The sequence below is a fragment of the Pararge aegeria genome, chromosome Z (assembly GCF_905163445.1).
Source record: "Pararge aegeria chromosome Z, ilParAegt1.1, whole genome shotgun sequence".
NCBI lineage: Eukaryota > Metazoa > Arthropoda > Insecta > Lepidoptera > Nymphalidae > Pararge > Pararge aegeria.
Window position 1 is genome coordinate 4,196,569 of NC_053208.1, and position 21,694 is coordinate 4,218,262.

General features: G+C 35.3%; 1 protein-coding gene across 1 annotated transcript in view; it reads left to right on the plus strand.

Annotated features, from left to right (window-relative positions):
* LOC120636112 (gamma-aminobutyric acid receptor subunit beta-like) overlaps positions 1-21,694 on the plus strand; it is a 117,452-nt gene that overhangs the window by 94,077 nt on the left and 1,681 nt on the right. The window contains exons 2-8 of the mRNA XM_039907410.1: positions 2,942-3,042; positions 12,111-12,178; positions 16,328-16,444; positions 18,167-18,276; positions 20,507-20,589; positions 20,945-21,082; positions 21,288-21,572. Of these exons, the coding sequence (XP_039763344.1) occupies positions 2,942-3,042; positions 12,111-12,178; positions 16,328-16,444; positions 18,167-18,276; positions 20,507-20,589; positions 20,945-21,082; positions 21,288-21,572 (902 nt within the window). The remainder of the gene's footprint in view (positions 1-2,941; positions 3,043-12,110; positions 12,179-16,327; positions 16,445-18,166; positions 18,277-20,506; positions 20,590-20,944; positions 21,083-21,287; positions 21,573-21,694) is intronic.

The window sequence follows — 21,694 nt, forward strand, 5'->3', positions numbered from 1 at the left end:
TAACAAATTGCCGCCGGGAATCAAACCCATGACCTTCAACTTCAGCTCTGGCTCACTGCTGAGCCAGGGTAGGAGATACACTAGGTGAAAGTGTTCTCAATAAAATATTATAGTCTTCCAATTCATAAAAGCTTTGTAAGTTTAATATTTATCTTAAAGAAATTATGATGTATTTATTAAATAAATACATCATAATTTCTTAATACATAATATAATAAATATAATTTTTATTAATACATAACTATAACCTAAAATAAACTATTTAAAAACTAAATAAAATCTAAAACGTCCTCGAAACCACCGCAGCGAGGCACAGTTCCCAAGATGCTGGCAGCATTGCCCCTTTGGATGGTCAAACTAATTCGTTGGCCAAGGTAACTGCCCGCTCTACTTATTTTAGATTATCTTAAAGTCGATTTAAAATTTGAATACGATATTCCCTCTTCCGTAGTTTCGTCAAAAGTTTCCCTTTGAAAATATATCCGTTTCAAAAAAGTTAAGCTTCTTTTGAAATTCGTTATTACGTTTTATAGCGACAGAAAATTTTAAAGAAGGTTCCAATGCTGGAAACGTGATCTTTGGGAAATACGAATGATTAAAAGCGATCATAAGGGCACAATTACCAATTTACCTAAAGTGAACGGTGGAAGATGAAGCTCTTCATTTATAACTCATCTCATTTATGCGGAGATGAGAATTAACTGATGATAAGTTACAAAATAATGTTCCACGGAAGCTGTAAATCTATAAAGTCTACTTAAAAAGCTTTCTCCACGTTTGATTCTCGAACTATCTCGTTGGTCTATCGCATGCTTAACTACGCATCACAAAGCGCTGGGTTCGAATCGCGGGTCGAGCAAAAACTTGTTTTTCTGTCAAAGAATTCTCATTACCATCACCAGTGTCAACACTGACGCCCCGAAGAGCACATTAAGCCATCACTTCCAAATATCGTCTCTAACTTGTTGATAACCCATCAATCTTTTGGGCGGGTGGTGGGTCAATGCTCTGAAAATATCTATCGTGTGAGAGTCGAATAATTGTTGGGTAAAAAACAAAACTTTTGTCTAATCTACCCGTCACGCACTTGACAAGTTTTAAACTCTCTCGTATGAAAGTCGAACAATTGTTTGGCAAAAGACAAATATGTTGTCTAACCTACCAGACACGCACCTGAACAGTTTTTTATTTAGTATATATCTTATAAAAAGTTAGAATTAGGTCGTATATGGTTCCGTAGTTGCACGTTAAGAACTTAGAGGAGGCCGTTTTGTTTGCCAATCTTAATATATTACCAGTTTAACCAATATCCAATATTTTTTTAACTTATCACCTGCATGAATATTCCGAACTCAGATTATTTTATAGTATTAATTGACGGATCAAGCAGATGGCACTTCTGGATGGTGTGTTCTGAAACCGCTTATAAACAGAGCAACACTTTGCAGGGAACGCTAGGGACACGGTTCAGACCGAAACTGCTGTTTTTTATTCAATATTAAAGTTTTTACTAATTTATTAAACGTTTTACATGGTCTATTATGCTGAATGCTAGATCCCGAGCTATAAAGCGTCCTAATAAAGCGTACATTTCCAGCGGCGGGTCTGATGGTATATCTCATTAGACCCGCCGCTAGTATGACGATACAAAGTAGGGTTTTATCATGCCATGCCAGGCTACTAGCTATGAGTTAGTTATGTTAGTAAGTTACATAGTCTCAGTTGCCATATTATTTTTAGTCGAAAAAATGATAGTAAATGTTACTCGGAATCTAAGGATTCCAACAATACCACAAACATTAGAATCTGTTAAGGCATTTAAGAGTTACGTCGGTATAAAGAAGCGTTCGTACATGCATAACGAAACACATACGTGATCCCGGAAAACATTACACCCATCAATATGGCAGTCGTGTAAATAAATAAGTTAATGAATAGATAAGTTATAAAAATCTAAATTTTAAATGAAACTGTCGTTGAAGATATTTGTAAGTGGTAAATTATGTATGCATTGTTTTATATTTCAAAGTAAGGCTATAGTCGTAATAAATAAATAAATACATTAATCAAATTAAATTATGAGAGTTCCAAACGCATCGTAAAAGGGATCCAACTAGAAACTCACTTAAAATTACAAAAAAAAAGAGGCACTCACATAAAGTAGAGATGAACCTTTCTTCTCCTTAACACCAGCAACCTTAGGACAAAAAAAAAACATATTGTATTAAGATCTCTTTAGTGTGCTTACATAGGCCTATCAGTCGGGTAGCTTAGCATGACAATTAGAATTTTCCAGAGGCTAATATTATTAGGTACTGAGCTCAAATTTTCTAAACCAGGTCCTCGTCAGCTATCTAAGATTTTACGGGGTTCATTTTGAAATATTTGGGTAATAACTGAAGTATTTTTTCTTTAAAATCACTTAGGACCGCAAACTAGGTGGGGTCAAGAATGAGTGATTATAAGGCGACCATACAACGATTATAAAATCCAAATTAGCTGACGAAGTTTCTGGTTATAAACAAAAATTTAAAACTAACTACAATACGCAACCCTACTATTTATGATTATTGAAAGTTTGACTTTCTATCATCTTCGTTGACTCCCAAAGTTGAAACATTTTTATCTACGTTTTTGATAACCTAAATAAAGTTTAGATTGCCCTTTGGACATGTTTCGGCAGCCACATTTAACTCAAATTCTTTCAAGGATCGCTTTTAGTGATAAGATTGACTATGACATTTTAATCGTATCCACCGTACGTTATCCTGTATTATGCAATAAAGATATTTAAATATCAAAAAAAATTGTTACACCTCTAGAGTGATCAAAAGGAATGATCTCTCAAAATTTAAAATTTCCTCGTTGAACTAAACCATCTGGTCTGATTTTTCGGTGAGTCAGTAACCATATAATAATTTTTTTTCTCTTTTATTTACAGGGGTACCGGGCGAGGAGGCATGTTCGGAGATGTCAACATCTCCGCGATACTGGATTCACTTAGTGTAAGCTATGACAAGAGAGTCAGACCAAACTATGGAGGTGAGTTGAATGTCGCTCGCCGCTTACATTAATTTTATTTATTAAAACACGGTGGCCTTTTTTTCGTCTTATTATAATCCAGTTCGTATGTCCAATGTGTAATTATATTCATTGATAATAAAAAATAAAATAAAGAACGTTTCATTAAGTAAAATTATACATCAGTGCGAAAGCACTAGCCATAAGGCGCTGAAGTCTATCATTGTTCCGATTCGATCAAAATAGCGAATAATGATGATGTGTTTAGAAAGATCCTACAGCAAATGCGGGACGGTTGTAGCGGCGCTGCGCCGGTGCATACCTATAACTTTCGATCATTCAACTTTGCGTAATAATATTCCAATTGCGAAATGAATTCGATAAGCTGAATCAAAAACTGCTCATTTCCCTACTCTAGTAAACTAAACTTATTTTTAAATATTGCCTAGAAAACTTTTAATAGGATACACTTATAATATTACGGGAACGGTAAGACGATTAAAAAGTTGCCATGTATAACTGACGCGCTATATATAATTAATTTATACGTGCTCGTTAGCGCTTGACAGCTTTTTGAGCATTGCACATAACTCTACAAACAAAACTTATGTGCGAACACTTAGTAGGTAAATAAGTACAGAGCAAATCCGTTTGACACAAAAGTAAATAATTCAAAATAAAATTTACAGCTCTAGAAATAGTGATACCCTTTTCCATAACGAATTCTGTGAATAGGATAGCACTATTTAACATATCATTTTTAGTTTGCCTTGGTGATTAATGTACAGTCTATTTGATACGGGATGAAAACGATAAGTGTCTGCAGTCTATTTCTTTACCAATAGAAGTTATTTTTTTATTTACTTTCAAATTTTGTTCATTTATTTATATTAAAACGCTGCATTTACCTACACTGGTGGCTTTCCAAATTTTTAGAAACATTGTATGCAAAAAAATACATAGTCCCGTAACCCGGAACAGCCAATAAAATTGTAGATATTAGTATTGAACACCGACCATATTCTTCCTCGTTTTTTAGGCGCCATACTAAATTTAAAGTGGAATTGTATAACTCAGACACTCTCAATTTAAGAAGTGATAATTTTTAAAGGCGTTGTATAGGTATTTAGGCTTAAACATTATTATGATTAGACGATAGGGCTTCGTCACATAATAGAATGAGTCGTGTTTTAAAGTTGATTATACGAGTAATTCATCAGAATCTGCATTTATCCTAAGCTTAGAACTCGTTGAAATATATTGATAGATAGATAAACATTATTGCAATCAATGCGTTACAAAATTCCCACATATCAAAAGTAATAAGTATTTTATTATTGATATTAGCAAATGCGGTCTAATTGCAATCTAGAAATTCTTCTCCCAAACAAAAAAAGGGTTTAATGAAGGTTGTTAGGAAAGGAGAATCTGAGCCGATAGTTTGTTACAGACTCTTATGATGACATCTTAATCATACGTATCAAAATCTTCAAACACGCTTAGAATATCGCCCGTGACTAAGAAAATAAATAAGTGACTCATTATAACAGAAGAAACGAAAGATACATAATTTTTTAATACCTATCGTTTAGGCCGTAGCTTGACAAATACACATACATACAATTATGCACATATTAAAAAATTTTTCTTTGGAATTCGGATAAAAATTATTCATACTATTGTAGTGCCTAAAGTGTCCAACCAACTGTTTAGAAGTAAGTGCATATATACTTAATTCAAATACAGCCATTTATTTGAACGCTTAAACAACTCTGTATGTATTTACACAACTACTAGTGTAGGTATTTATTGATAAAGAAAATTTCAAATAAAATCGATTTTCTCACAAAATCTTGTTATCTATCAATTTAAGTAGTTAGGTTAGGTTAGTTTATACAATTACGTTATCATAAAAATTGACATTCATTTATTGTGTAGTGGAATTTACTTGTGAAAATTTGCTTAATGGAAACTGACAAACACAAATACAAAGAAACAAACCTGTAAAACTAACATGAACCCTGATTTTCTTTCATCTGGGTTAACGAAATGCAGCCGCGTGAAGTTTATTTGAAATCAGCAAAGGTACCCACTTGAGCCAATAAAAGACAAAACACCTCGTTAGAGCTAAAATACCCGTTATTTATTCAGGGAAATATAAATTCGCTGAATCTTAACAATTATAGCCTGTTGAATTCTTAATCAACGAGACAAGCTAGTTTGTTAATTAAGAATTCAGCCCAAAAATTTATTTTCGGCTCCGCGGAAATTGTAAAGTTGTTTACGTTTAAACCGAATTTCAATTTTCATCGATGTTACTCTATTTTTTCAACAAATCGTAACGAATTTCAATGAAATATGTTTTGGAGAGAGCTAGTTCATGTTTTTTGTTTTTATTTCAATGAAGATCTCGACACCTGCGCGCAATAAAATTTCATTCATCCATTCTTTTGGCAATATTACTTTACCAGCTATATGAAAAAATACGCGCACTCATTTTAAATTTAAGCCCATTTATTTGAAACATAAGTATGCAACATTTTAAAACTTGTAGATTTCACAAACGTATATTTCACTTTATTGCATTTAGCTTTAAAGTTTTAGAAGACGTGAAAACTAAAATTCGATGCAGCTATTTGTAAGCTCACTATTGCACGCCTGAATGGCAAACTGTTAGCCCTTTTTAGCTCATAAGACAATTGTATGCACACAGTTTATGCAATAAATGAATTATGAATTATGATCTTTTTTTTTTATTCGTTTATAAGCACGAGCCAGTTTAACTTAAGCCTCTTTTCATTCAATTTAAATTTGATATACCTAGAAAGCATAATGTGTTCGGAAGATTATTAGGAAAGACGGAGATCTCGAAGTAAAATAAAATCCTTTGCAATTACTTAGTGCAAAAATGCAGTAGTATAAGTACCACAAATCTGATATTATAAAAGTGTGTCTGTTGGTTTCTTTAGTACTAACGCCCCTTGAAAAAAAATACTGTTGTTACCAATGCTTGCCTTTACAGATGGATTTCTATCTACAAAAAAATATTGGATACTTTTTGTTACGGAAAAGCAATTTTTTAGAAACAAATTTGTCCCATATAAAGTGTAATATAATCTCAAAATCACAATTTCCGTTTCTAACACTCTTCTACAACGTGTAAATATAATACTTTACAGGCTTTAGAGGTACATTGTACTGTCTCTGAGACTTATCTGCAAAACCGAAAACCTAATGGTTTTGGAGTAAACCACTGCCATAGTTTATACTGAAAGAAATCAGATACGGCTCTAACATCACATGCATAATTAAAATTATGAGACCCCGGTCACTTTATAAGGTACACGTCGCGTAGCGAAGGTAGTAGGTACTACGCGCGTTTGGTTTTCCGTAATGTAATGGATAAACTTAAAAAGTAATCAACCTAGAGAAAGCTAGATTTTCAAAGAGATCACATTGGTAATATTTCACCCTGAAATAAAGGTATTTTTTAAGCCATCTATAGGAAAAAGAGCTAGTAGCATAACATTATATGTGAAAAATTCAATTTTATAACTATGACATATCATGAGATACAACCTGGTAACCGACAAAAAAGGCAGGCATACGGACAGACAGCGGAGTCTTACGGAACATGAAAAACCGAGAAGCCATATAACTATCTCAAAATATAAGCAACATTAACGCAAATTAAATTAAAAGGTATTTTAAGTTATTATTAGGAATGACATTTTTATATCAAGAAAACCTTACGTGAATAACTTATAGTAAATAAGCTACTTAAGAAAACTGAAATGGTGGTACAACGCGTTCAGAATGCATGTTTTAAAAACTGCTACTTTATTCCACGTTACACTGATAATAACAATTAACAATCATAGAATTTTCAAAATAGAAATTGCGTAGATTATATCTAGCTTTTATATAGAGTAATTAATACCTTATAACTTATACTTATATATAAAGCCGAAGAGTTTGTTTGTGTTTTCGTCCAGTATAAAATAAATATATAAATTAAACACATCGCAATCTAGCTCCAAAGTAAGCCTAGCTTGTGTCATGGATATTAAGATGACTACTAAATATTTATTTGAATACAAGCACGAACCTTCCTTTAAAATTATACTGTTCTTTTCTCGTGCGACGGGTGCTTCCAAAACCCGTAGACACGAAGAACCTAAAGAACACCTAAAGAACACCTAAGAACAGCTTTGGTTTTTTTTAACCTATTGTAATTTACAACTCAATCACTCAAACTCAAATTATTAGACCCGGAACAGCCAAGGCAGATTGGCATTCTTCAATAATTCTGCCTTACGTTTATCCAGGGTTTTTTCTTCATAAAGTGAACAACCGATGTCAAGGTTTGTCTAACGTTATTGGTCTTTTTAAATATATCGTCATGCTCAATAAAATCAGCGAGCACAGTTTATTTAAATAACAAAAGACAGCATAGGATGTTCACTCTCTGCACATTAGCAAAGCACACCCTAGTTAATACGCAGAAGTTTTACGCTGAGGGGGAGAAGCGGCGTGAGGACGATCAATATTCGTAAATCGCTTACAATAACCTTTTGCGCATTGCGTAAAAAATATATGCCGTGAAGTGTAATATATTTGGTACGTGATTGCGTGAAAATCAAAATGGTAAAAGAAGTACCACTACATCACTCTGTATCAATTAATCACATACCGTGTCAACAATGACTCATGACGTCTACAGTTCAGCCGATGTAATAATGCGTTTCTGACAGATCGTGATTGAATGTAGTTTTGTAGTGACGAAACTTTACAATAAAAATATAGTTATTATTTACACGAATAATTATCATGAAAAACTCCATCTTCTGCTTAAATATTATTTTTAAAATACAACGATAGCCAGCGCTGGTCACTTAATCATCCAATATGGTAGCTGCAACGCCTATAAATTCGTCTGCGAACTTTTAATAATTTTGGTAGACGACTGTAAACCTATACAGTAAACTGTACAAATCACTAAAATACCAACACTCATTATACATACTAACATTGCATGGTTACGAAAGTGCGACTCCATAAATAGAAACCTAAATGATGCACTTATGTTTTGTTTGTATTATTATTACTTAGATATTATTAATTGCAAACCTACCCAAAAGCGTAAAAATATTTTTTTTTGCAAAAAACTGACTGACTTCGTTATACAACTAAAAAGCAAGTAATAAATATTTCCTACAACATTTTTAAGTCAGCGCCAAGTAAAATGTAGAAACTACTGGTACTGACCTTGCTTCTATATAAAAAGGTATACGAAGTTTATGTTCATACATACCGATTATACACAAACAAAGTCTGTTTTTTTTTGTAAATTTTTTTGTTCCCCTCATCATTAGCCCATAATCCGCGAGTTACGGGCCAAAACTTTTTAAAACTGATCCCGAAAAACCAAGTATGCTGTGAACACAAAAGTGTTTACCTTTAAAGTAGTACCTACTTAGTTACCCACGTAGGTAACTGTTGCTTAAACGTCTTCCATAACGACAAAGTTGCCCAAAGCGGAGTACCGCTCATCCAAACCACAGAAAATATACTTTAGCATAAAGTTTATATTTACTGTGTTTATATAGCAAGCATAGCAAGCATAATCGTATTGCGTTTTTAGGTTTTCTGTCATTGATACTCTAGTGATGGCGAGAGTCAAATTTTGCGTTAAAGGCTCCATTATCTATTAGTTTCACAAATTTCGTAAAAACGAGAGAGTTTCTTGGCAAGCGTTTCCGAATTTTCCTTCATAACAAGCCGTAAATGATGGTACACATATGGTTCTAATAGTTTAGCGAAGTTGGCTCATAAACAGGCGTTAAATGTCGCCAAAGGTCTCCCTGTTCCGCCTAGAAAAATTAGCGAAATATTAGCGATGAACGAGATAGATGCGCCGTATTTATTGTAAAGCTACGCAGTAGGGTCATTCCGAGACGTAAAATATGGATTGACCCCTTTATACAATACTGCTACCTCTCCTTACAGTATAAGAAGATTTCCGAAGGCAAGCTTTACTTTCTTACATACTTTTTATAAGTGCTTTCTTTTTAAACTTTTAGGGCGTCCATGAGGCGTCTTAGATACGATTGTGAATTTTCCTAACTCAGAATGAGTGTGCGCGAACTAAACCAAATTTCGTCACTGTTGTGTTGTTGGATGCCCTCTTTATAATCAACTCCGAATTTTCATATATATTATATAACTAGTGGTTCCTCGCGACTTCGTCTGCGTATAAGTCAACCTTAAAAGATAGACATATGCTGTCGCGGACTATTACCCAGAACTTCGAAAAGGTAACACCTTTGATCATAAAATCATGTATCACAAAGGTGTTATGGTTTTACCGTTTTAAAGTTTACGTAGCTGAAGCAGTTAGACCCGTATTTCCTGAGATTATCGGGTTCAAGATAACAAACAAATAACTCTTCAGCTTTATATATGAGTCTAAGATTTACATCATATAATATTCAGTACTCATTTCACTAGTTTGGAACCAATGTGAAGGCTATTCAAATTTTACAATTTAATAACGAAAGTACTAACAGTGAAATGTTATCAAAAGAAAATTAGACGATGTCACAAACCAAAATGTGACGTTTTTAGACTAAGTGGGTATCTTTATTCTTAAGTATGTATCTAAGCCAAGTGATTTTATCAGAATAGATTTTGTACCATTAAGTTTTTATTTTTGATCGTATAATAAAATTGTCATAAAAATCGTACAAATTAAAGTGCCAGTGTATAGCAGCTTAGTATATTAGCGCTTTATACTGGTAACTTAAAACCGGTAAAATAATAATAAAAATAAATATCAGAAAAAGTCTCCTTTTTCTGTATATTATTTATACTATAATAGTAAATAGACCTGCCTCTAAGGTTTTTCCTATTCGCTATTATTGATATTTTAATTTTTAAATCTTATTTTTTTCTTCACTATATCGCGGTGTAATATCAAGATTTCTGAAGTTAAAGACTACTAATGCATCACTTTATACACGATATTAGCGTTCCCCGTGACTTTGTCTGCGTAAAACTTCTGCGATAAGTATCCGATAAACATTCTTTCGATATCCTACACAATATTACGACTGGGATGCGATGCTGTCCAGGACAGTAGAACAGCGTCGCCCAGCCGCCATCTTCAAAAATTGGGCTATCAAACGCAGCGAAGATTTTTGAAGTCAGTTTTTTTTCCTAAATTTGATGTCACTAAATAAATAAATTTAAAATGTTAATTTGTAACTTGTACATACTAATAAATAATCTTCCATCCCCTATTTAACCTCCTTAGGGGTTATAATTAAAAAAGTTTCTCAATAAATGGGCTATAGAAATAAAAAAAAAACAAAGCTTCATTACTAGTATCTAGAATAAAGCCATAATCTATGGATGCTATGAGAGACTTACTAGACTTCACACGGCATTGGGAACATTAAGAAGAACTCTCATAGCATCGCGTCCCTGAAATATAACAAACATCAATCCCGCGTGGACTGACATCATTATTATTTTATAACTAGTTATTGCCCCCGTTCTTTGTCCGCGTTTATAAAGGTTTCTAAAAATCCCGTGGTAATGTTACAGTCCATCCTTTTAACTAGCTCTTTGCCAAAAATCAAATTGGTCGGTTGCTTGGTTAGGGCGGAAAAGGAGGAGAAACAAACAAAAACACTTTTGTATTTATAACATAAAGTAAGGAACTTCCGCACGCGTATAAATCAGAGAAAACAGTTAAGTTGCCATGCCGCCTGGGTACTAAATTTATTTTACCGCGACGAGAAACAAACTTTTTTTTTCATTATGTATAAAAACTATCTGTGAAAAAAAATTATAAGCGATGGTGAGATTGGCATCAAAATCCGATGTGTATTTTTGGAAGTTAGACGGACCGGACGGAGTTTGAGTTATACCATATAGAGAGTCAGAGATATATAGAGACGTTAAAAAATATCATAAAGATACATATTCAGGTTTTATAGTTCTGTGCTTAAAGATACTTAATATTTACTTTTATATGCAACATAGATTCTGTGCGTGCATTCGTAACAAAGGCTTTTTAAATACCATGGGGTTCTATTTTTAAATAGCTAATAGATTTCATCAATATAGGTATAGTTTTTTCAAAAAGCTACAAAAAGTATCCAAATCAAATCAAATTAAAAAAATATATCAAGTTAACTGTATCACAGGCACTTATGGAGTGATTAAACACATTTTACTGAAAGCTGATGGTCATTAGATTGAAACTGAAGCTTAGAACTGAACCTGGTTCTAATTAACAGCTCACAATAAACGAATCCTATGTCATTCATCCACAAAATCAGTGCCAATTAATCAAGATCAGTATAAAAGTATAACCGAACATAAGTAACAAACAGCCACACTATAATATTAGTACTTTTGGAATATGGACGTTAGAATTTTTTCAAAGCTGAACACATACCAATTTACTATATAAAACATAAAATACTCAAAACAAAAATAAACTAGGTACTATGAAAATAAATAAATAACAAGAATATGCTATGCCATAAAAATGGTTAATTATGGTACCCAAACGCTGGCGGTGTAGCCTTTTTGTAATTCCAAACCAGTCGTTGGTTTTAGTGATGCAGTCTAAGATGATAGCGTGCTAACCAGTTAGAGTATGGCAGTTATTTAAATCCGTACTGTTAATGGGTTTTCACGCGGCATGTACCGGAGTGCCATATCGCTGAGAGGTACGTCTTTGTTGGGAGGGTAACTCCCTGTCTCCCAACAGACCAGATCATACTCGTAAAATCAGAAAGTATAAATTCCCTACTTGACCTACCGGATTGAGCCCGGGACCTCCCACCTATAACTCCCATCATAAGACAGGGGTTAACAATGCGCAAGGGAGGTTGAAATACGCATCATCATTTAGGACACTCAATTAATAAATTATGCTTTAACATGGCATTTTGAACGCTTATTATAACGCAAAAGACACCAGGATACAGAATATACGACCGTTCGTAGAAACTTAAAAAAAAAAACGGGTATTTATGACCGTGCCGGTAGATGTATCCCATGTGAAATTTCAGGACCGCCGGTGGACGTGGGCGTCACCATGTACGTGCTGTCAATCAGCTCGTTATCTGAAGTGAAAATGGTATTTAAGAGAGTAATATTTAAGTAGATGGTCATTAGAGAAGAGCTATCCTTAGGGTAAGATCACCTTCGCTCGAACCATTTATCACGTTCGATCGGGGGGATCGGGCGTCCCATTAACGTCACGTCCTCTGGTTTGGTTTTCACGGCGCGTGGCGCGCGCGCGACTCACAATTGGGCTTGATTGCAGGTCCGCCAGTGGAGGTGGGCGTCACCATGTATGTGCTCTCTATCGGCTCCGTCTCCGAAGTGCTCATGGTACTCGCTACTGTCAACTCACGCTTGTCTCGGTCGCTCCGGCCGCGGCCGCCGCGACCGAGCAGCCCCAGATACGAGGCTGCGAGCATGCCGGCGTATTGGAGCCGACAGCTCGGCAGGCGATACACCACTTTTTTTACCATCATACAAATTTTTACGTTGGAAAACGGAATATCGGGAACATAGAACCCTATAGAAATTATTACTTCTCGGCTCGCAAATAAAAATCACTGACATTGTGATAGTTAACAACTGTAATCGCTCCTAACACGTAATATATAAAAACAAAAATATTTTAAGAGTGGAAAGTTACTACAAGCATTAAGCCCTTCGCACACCATTTCGGCTCGACGCTGATTCGACGCCGACTCGACACCAACTCCACTCAAATTAGAGCACGGTAAAGAAAGTTTTGTGTTGTGCGGCATAAAGTAAGTTGTTTTAAAAACTGAAAATTAATAACGAATAGTGGATGACGCGTTGCACACTCGTCGTACGCTTCTAAGCACCAAGCACGCTTACTACTCGTTGGAAACGCGTTGTGAACTCGTGAAAACCATATGGACCGTACGCTGATGTGGTAGAAGTGACAGACAGTTGTCCACTCGTTGACACCGCGGGCGGCTAGTGGACAACGAGTTGTCGACTCGTTGCCGGTGAATCGAAAGTTGGAGTTGAACCGGCGTTAAACGGTGTTGGGAAAGCGTTGAGGCGATAAGTGAGTGAAGGCCTTTAAAATGTGAATGTTAGTGATAGTTAAATCATAAAATATACGCGAACAATATAAAAAAAAAATATATTTAAGAGCAGAACGTTATTACATCACTTCACGCCGCGATATCACATTTTTTAATGCGAATCTTCTAGAATTCGGACTAGAAATTTATGTAGTATTAGATTTTATAAAATATTAAACATAACTAGTATTTTATAAAATAATAAAAGGTTTTTATGTTATCCTTTTACGAAAAAGCAAAGAAAAATTTTTATAAAGCAATTTTTTTTCAATAAATAATGTTAAAATGTTTCCCACCATCACGTCGTACTGATTGCTTGTCCCATTACGTTTTCCAACGCAACCAATTGCCTTATTTTAAATGTACATAAATGTAAATTGGCAAACAGTGGTGTACCTTACCGGGTTTGTCACAATCATAAAGACATACAAAATTGTACTTGCTACTAAGCATTCCACAAAGCAGAACACTGTCGTTTTTGCTCCATTGTTGTTATTTTTGTTTTAAGCTTTTTATGTTTTTGAGTAGGTATCTGTTGTGACTGTGGGTTTCTTACTATTGTCTCCCAGGCGATTAAACTTCTTCGTAATCGCCACTCGCAATTTTCTTACTTTTAAGTAGTCTTGCTATGAATGTATTTAAATGTTTGTACCGTTGTCCAGTGAGTTCCGGTTGGACGAGGGAACTTTATGTTTATTTTACTTACTCCATATTATTATTTAATTTACTTTTTGAGTTACAACTGATTAAAAGAAAAGCAAATTAAAGCTCGTTCGTTCGATCAAACATAGTCAGGCTTCATATTTGTGGAAGATACAAAAATAATTTGATATTTAAATTAAAAGTGGAAAGCCAAAATACCCTTGATAACGGTTCCAAAGAACAATGTGTAATTTATTTAGACCAGGGTGTATGACCCCTAGTGGAAACCAAATCAAGGGACTTTTAAAGTCACTTTATGACGTGACCCTAGTGAGTATATGTCATATAAATCGTTAAATGTGGTATCTACATAACTACACAAAAAAGTACACGTAATTATACATAATCGAATGATCATATTTACAACTATTATATTATACCTAACCTCATTAGGTCAGGTATAAAAAATAATGCACTCGCTGTATTAAAAAGCTCTCAAACAATCCAAGATCCAAGTATAACGTTACGTGTACTTTTATAAATAAGTATACTTTTATATCATTATTTTGTATAGTAATTGTAAAAAAATTGACACATGGCAGAGCAAATTATTTTTAACAAAATTTCAGTATCACACGAATTCATTTTCATTTATAAATCTAAGCTTTGTATTCATTAGTATGTACCTAATTGATCGCGCGTACAAGGTTTCAAGTGCAATACTACTTGTACTTCTGACATACAATCATTTCTGCTTCTAAAACAATAATGATTGAACCATGAAGACTTGAATGGTGCTCGATTTACAAACACTCATTTACTCATTTACACATTTGCTACGATTTGAATACTAAGCGGTAAATTTAGTTATACTATTTTAGAAAAGTTATTTTTAGTATACTACTGAATACATGGTTTAAGGTTAAATATTTTGGTCTTGTACGTAAACATAATACGATATTCTGAATATTCTTGTATTCATTTCTTTGAACAAGGAAAGGGATGTATCAATGCCCGCAGTTTCATTCTTGTTGCGAAAACTAACGCACGAACGCTCTCTCTCACCAGCATTTGAAAGCTGAAGAACTCAGCCACGCGCATGGGGTTTCACGCCAAGCGTTTAATATCAAACCCTGTTGGATGAATGAAAAGCGCGGACATGAAAATAAATAAATTAAAGACCGTGAAGGAAATTTGGTCAATAACTGACACAAACAGTTGGGATAGACTTATCCTCATTTATAATACTAATAATGATAATTCAGCGAGTTTCAGAGCTTAAAATCGCGTGTTTGTTTTGCAACTTTGTGGCATCCAACATTTTATTTACATTTATGATTATTGGCAATATTAGTTGAATTATTTGTACCTTAATTCCTAGATAGGTTAGAATTCGTAACTATCTAGGAATTAATATTGTGATGCTTAAATATGAATACCCGAATGAACATGTACCCTTAGTACAAGATCGCAAGCAAACTCAACGCGCGTCACGCGTGAGCGTCGCTTAATACTTAACGTTTAACTACAATTAAAGTACCGATAAATTTACGTTAAAATAAAAGCATTCTATCTAATTTTCCTGATAGACACAGCTTTAAATCCGGTAGGATGTCATCAGTGCACGAATATTGCAACTTCAGTAACGCAAATTTTCAGTCAACCCATCGACGGGCAAATCTTAGTCCTCAGTTACGGTTCCATTAGACCCGTAATCCTAATCCATAGTAACAGATCTAAACAGGACCCAGAACGCCCTAAGGATCTCCTATAAGACTCATTCATTCCTTCGAGGTTTTGGCCCCATCATCATCATATCATTTTAACCAACCGGCTGGACATAGGTCTTTTGTGGACAGTTCCAAAATTCAAGTTCCGAGGCCGATTATTTTAACGGCTCCCAGCGACTCATTGAATATCCACCTCGCGCACCAGTTAAGCGGGCAGGGTCGCAATTCCAGCACCTTACGACGCCGACGTTCATCGATTTCCTAGCCGTAGCTAGGGATGGGCGGAGCATACGTGCCCGGCCCATTCCATTGCCAGTTCAGCCTAGCATTTCGCGCTCGCTTCACCCGTCGACGCTGTAGGCACTAGTTACTGTAGCGTAGAGCGATGGTAACGCTCCGCTTAGCAAATAATCCGAAAAAAAAAAACCATTTTATGTCATTAACGTTACGTCCACGTTTTGGCAGTTCAGTAGAAGTATCCAAAATTCCGCGACGAAAAATACTTCATAGCTCACAAAATTACGGTTATCTGGACCCACGCTAAAGTCTGACGCTTCGCTAATCGAAAACGCTTGGGAGTTGTACAATCCGTATTGAGGGTACTGATGGTGAATGAGTGCGTACAAGACCGTTATCTGCCATGCTGTCAAGTCTGTTTAGAACATTTCAATATTTCACTTTGAATATTAACGCTATCACGATTAATGGAAATAAGGTGTCATGTATTGTGTTCGTGTTAGTGGTTGAAAGGAACGCTTTATACCGTAAAATAATATGTTTCAGGACTTTACATTGGATTTCTACTTTAGGCAATTTTGGACGGATCCCAGGCTTGCGTATAATAAAAGGCCTGGCGTTGAGACACTCTCGGTGGGCTCCGAGTTTATACGAAATATTTGGGTAACTATGCAACAAATTTGTAATACTAGTTTACTTTTAATTTCTGTTTTCACTAGGGACTAAAACAATCATCCGGGATAAAAAATGTCAATAGACTTAAATCATAGGTGCCTCTAACATTGAAATCCCACCCGTGGTTTCTGCGTGACGATTAATTCTAAAAACGTCTACGTAAAAGTTTATTACCACAAGTGTGTTTTTTGAATGTTTAACAAAATGGGTTAGACACAATTTCACCCGTTTGCAGCATAAGTAAAAATTATTAATTTTAGATAAATTAAGTAACATTACGATTCATTTCGGTAGAACATCTACGTAAAAGTCTATCACCACACGTGTACTTTGTGACATGTTTAACAAAATGGATAAGACACAAATTCATCAGTTAGCAGCATAAATAAAAATTAATAAGTTTAGATAAGATAAAGTAATTTAACGATTAAATTCGGTAGACGTTAATAATTATGGTGGTTATTTGGTGGTAGAATCACTACAATACTAAATGAATTTTGAATTTTGAATTTTGAATTTGAATTTATGATGGTATTTTATAATTTTAATTACTGAACAGAGGTGATTAAGCTAAATCATAAGCCGATTATCTCAAGTGTTGTTCAAATAATTCAGCGTCGATAAAACAGTAATTATTACCAAGATGAGTGTTGAAGAGGTTGAAATATTTATATTTTTATATCTAGTTATAAATAAATATATTGTTATAATTGCTGGACGAATAATAATCTACCCTAGAAGATCATCATTATCAAAAACATCGGCTCGTCAATTAGTTCCGATGCTTTCTCTCTCATATGAGATCGGGTTTTAGAGCGTATTCTCAGGCGCCTCCAACGGGACTTGGTGGGCTTAACGGTTATAATGACATATCAGTAATAATAACAAGGGACTGGCAACTTCACGTGCTCTACGAGACACGTGGGTGGATGGCGCTACTTTATTATTTCGCTATATTTTATTAATCGCGCGGCGATTACTTTAAGCTTTATTTTAATTTGACTATTTTTGGACTGACCCAAAAATCGAACCCAGATTATTGGGATCTATAGTTGATATGCTAACCACTTGACGTACTCAATCTATATGTGCCAAAAAGACCATCCAAGCTATTGTCCAAGTCCCAGCAATATGAACTTCTTACTTCTTCTACTTTGCCTTCAATATTGAAGTTTCAATAAAAAATAATATTGGGTTAGGCATAGGTTAAGTTTAGAACATGTTGAAAAGTTATGGTACTTTATTCCTCACAATGCGTAACGAGTCATGGATTTCTCATAACATATTTACCAACAGGATTATTAAAATGCGAAAATATTATTCATTCGATCGAGAGGTATGAATGTAGAAAACATTGCACAGTCCGAATCAGTCAAAGTATTAGATATATTTATTTTAGGTCCCGCCTAGAAGTTGCCCTAATAACACGCTTTTTAAGCCTTTTTTGCGAGAGCGGCGTTAAACAGTTAGTGACAATAACAAGGACTGACATATCGTAATGGTGTGGGGACGAGGGTGGATTTCACCAGCCTTCAAAACTTTTCGTCGGAACACCGAATTATCAAAAATAGGCCACCTAATTTCACAGTTTATCATGCGAATGGGGGACCAAGCGGGATCGGTCTCTCTTGGTCCCACCCCATTCGCCCGCGTCGAGTTATCGACCGTAACCCTTCTACTTCTAAAAAAACAACGCACTTTTGTTTACAGGTACCCGATACTTTCTTCGTGAACGAGAAACAGTCGTATTTCCACATCGCCACGACGAGCAACGAGTTCATTCGCATACATCACTCCGGATCTATCACACGTAGTATAAGGTAATTTTGTAATGTATGATTTACTAGTTGTTATAATTTCTTTGTGACAAGATGGGTTGAAAAGAGACCACTCCGCTCTAATGTCCCGCAAGATAGAAAAATGGTTGTAAAATGTTGATGTCGGAAAAGTGTAACTACTGAGTTTTTTGCCGGTTCTTCTCGGTGGAGTCTGCCTTTCGAAATGGTGGTAGAGTCACTACAAACACACTACTACGTTTCAAAATTGTTTGCAGGAAATAAATACATTTAGATTTGGAATTGAATTTTGAAAAAAAAATTGTCTTGTATGCCTCTGAACAAAAACAAAAACATATACCTCGGACATCGCACATTTTAAAATGACCCTATGTCGACATTCCAAACTATAATTTATCCGTGTTCTAAACTTCCCACACACAGACACGTCTAGCCGTTCTGGCATAGTTGCGAAACAAACATCCATCCAAACTTTTGCATTTATAATTTTAGCATAGCTATAGCTATTTCTTTGTTGTGTTTCTCGTATTCCCGCGGGTGTTTTACGAGGCAACTAAACGGTTCATAAAGACGTGCTGGTACCATCGACCTCGTTGCTACTTCTGCCGTCTACTATGAATACCAACTCGTCTGCGTCAGCGTGCTGATTATTATCAAAACCTTCGAATTGGGCGGAACCTCATTCTAGCATTAGACTTAGCACGAATTAATCACGCGATTTCCCTTCACCGATATGCAAGGATATAGGATTTTTTTTCTTAACCTGGTCGCCCCTGAAACTGAGGTGGAAGCCCTAACCACCACATCACCGCCTGCCGTTCAATCATGACGTTCAGTTATTTACATAACAAGCGACACACTAATTTAATATCAATACAGAGATTCATACAATTTATAACCGTCGATAAATTATGATATAATACACCTTTCATTGGGATGGATTAGATAGATATTGGACATCAATACAAAACATATAAATGAAAAAAAAAAATCCCCGACTTTCTTTATAGCGTACATTATTCTACTAGTAAAGTTCTTTAATTTCATGATTTTAAATCTATAAAGTATATATTAAAGAGTTATAATCATAAAAAAACTGCGAATTTCAATTAATTTTCTATTCAATAATTGGCCCGTAAACGAATAAATATTATGTATAAGTTTTAAATATCAAATGACATCAGAGTTTTAACGGTTATCAACAACGTCAATAATATAATTATAATGATTTCTTAAAACTTAACACAACCTAAGTATATACTATTGGCCTTAGTTATAATTTATATAAATTCGCTAGTGATTGCCCGCGACTTTGTCAACGCAAAGCTTCTAATACGTAAAATTTACTTTTCATGGCCTATTCAGCACCCTTTTGGGTCGTTTAAGTAGATTTTTTTTTTAAATTTAATCATCGAATAGCATATTTTAATGATCTAACTTCCAACAGATGGACGGACATGAGATTAAACAAGTTTGTTTGTTTGGTTTGAGCTGACGTTAGTGAACTTATCGGAGACTTAATAAGATATACTTAGAAGTTTATAAGTACGAAATCCGTAAACTGATCAGCTTAGTCTTAGCAAGTACAATTTAAGCGTTTTGTGGCACTCTGAAGTGCATAGTGGCCGGTGTAATAAAGGCACGTGTGGCGTAAAACCTTCGTCTCAGGTTGATGTTCACAGGACGGCACTTTGCAGGACGTTTTTCTTGCTTGGCCTCCGAAGTTTCGCTATGTTTATACGCGATGGTTTTCTTGGCATCACATGAGACATCTAAATGGTCCCGTCCCGGCGCTTACAACGCGTATTGTAAACTGGGATATAACGTGGACTATCCTGAACATTCCACCTCAAAGTGGTCAGGAGATCCGTTGGCCGTCAAACCGCGGTCGTAAAGCCTTAAATCGATGAAGGTTTACGTGCTCCCGTTCGGTAGACGGCAATGTTATAGACAAAACGACGACGATCTGTTTCCAATACGGTATGTGTGGTATAACCATTGACTAGGTTTATTTTAATTAGTTTTTTTTTTCATTATATATAAGAAATTTAAGATATCAATTGCTTTAACGGTGAAGGAAAACATCGCGAGCCAACCTGCATGCCTTAGAGTTTTCCATAACGTTCTTAAATGTATGTTAAATCTACCAATCTGGATTTGGCCATCGTGGTGGCCACATCATTTTGAGAGGAGATTGTGTCCCGTAGTGGGAATGGATTGATCATAATGGTTTAAGAAATAATATTTGTTTCAGATTGACTATCACCGCATCTTGCCCAATGGATTTGCAGTATTTTCCAATGGATCGACAACTATGCAACATCGAGATTGAAAGCTGTAAGTAAACATGCGCATAAAGTTATCTAAGTTCCGCTTATACTAGTTGTTTAAAAATGTATGTTTTAATTAAAATTTCGTACTTCGCTTGAGAAAAGAAAATATGAATACGACATGGATAATGTAAAAAATTGAGCGCGTGCAAACTCATGAGGCTTTAATTTTGTAGATAAAGAAAACCTTGTTATGAAGCAAATTAACGCTTTGAACATTTTTGTTGTACGACGCTTGATGTCCTGACGTCGTAACACACTTTAGCTTTGGTAGAATCAGTCATCTTAGGTTACGGTTGTGTTGAAGATAACCCAGTGCGATGGGTGTTTATTTTCTCGTTCCATATCTCTGCATGGTACAGTTGGCTACACCATGCGGGACATCCGATATAAGTGGAACGAGGGGCCCAACTCTGTCGGTGTGTCGAGCGAAGTGTCCCTACCGCAGTTCAAGGTGCTCGGCCATCGCCAACGGGCCATGGAAATATCTCTCACAACAGGTACAAAGCACATTTGCAATTTGACGCGTTCTTCTCTTTTCTTCTGCACGTCTATAGCTTGATCGCGAATATTTTGATCTAATTAAATACCTCAGACGCTACGTAAATCTGAGCTCATTATTTAGGTTCTTTGCTCGTATTTGCTTAATACCATTATAAAGTTAGATAAGAATATTCAATCACTAAAATTCAATTTTCATTTCAGGAAACTATTCGCGACTGGCATGCGAGATTCAGTTCGTTCGTTCGATGGGCTATTACCTTATTCAGATTTACATTCCTTCCGGCCTGATCGTCATTATATCGTGGGTATCCTTCTGGTTGAATCGGAACGCTACGCCTGCCAGGGTGTCACTTGGGGTCACCACCGTGTTGACTATGACAACGCTAATGTCTTCAACGAATGCAGCTCTCCCGAAAATCTCGTACGTCAAGTCAATAGATGTCTATCTGGGCACCTGCTTCGTCATGGTCTTCGCTAGTCTCTTAGGTAACAAAAGATATTGGATACATTCAATAAGTTATATTATATATAAAAATAAATTCACAATGAACAAAGACCTACAAACTATGTAGGATTTTGTTAATTGTGAATTAATTTTTTGTGCTATT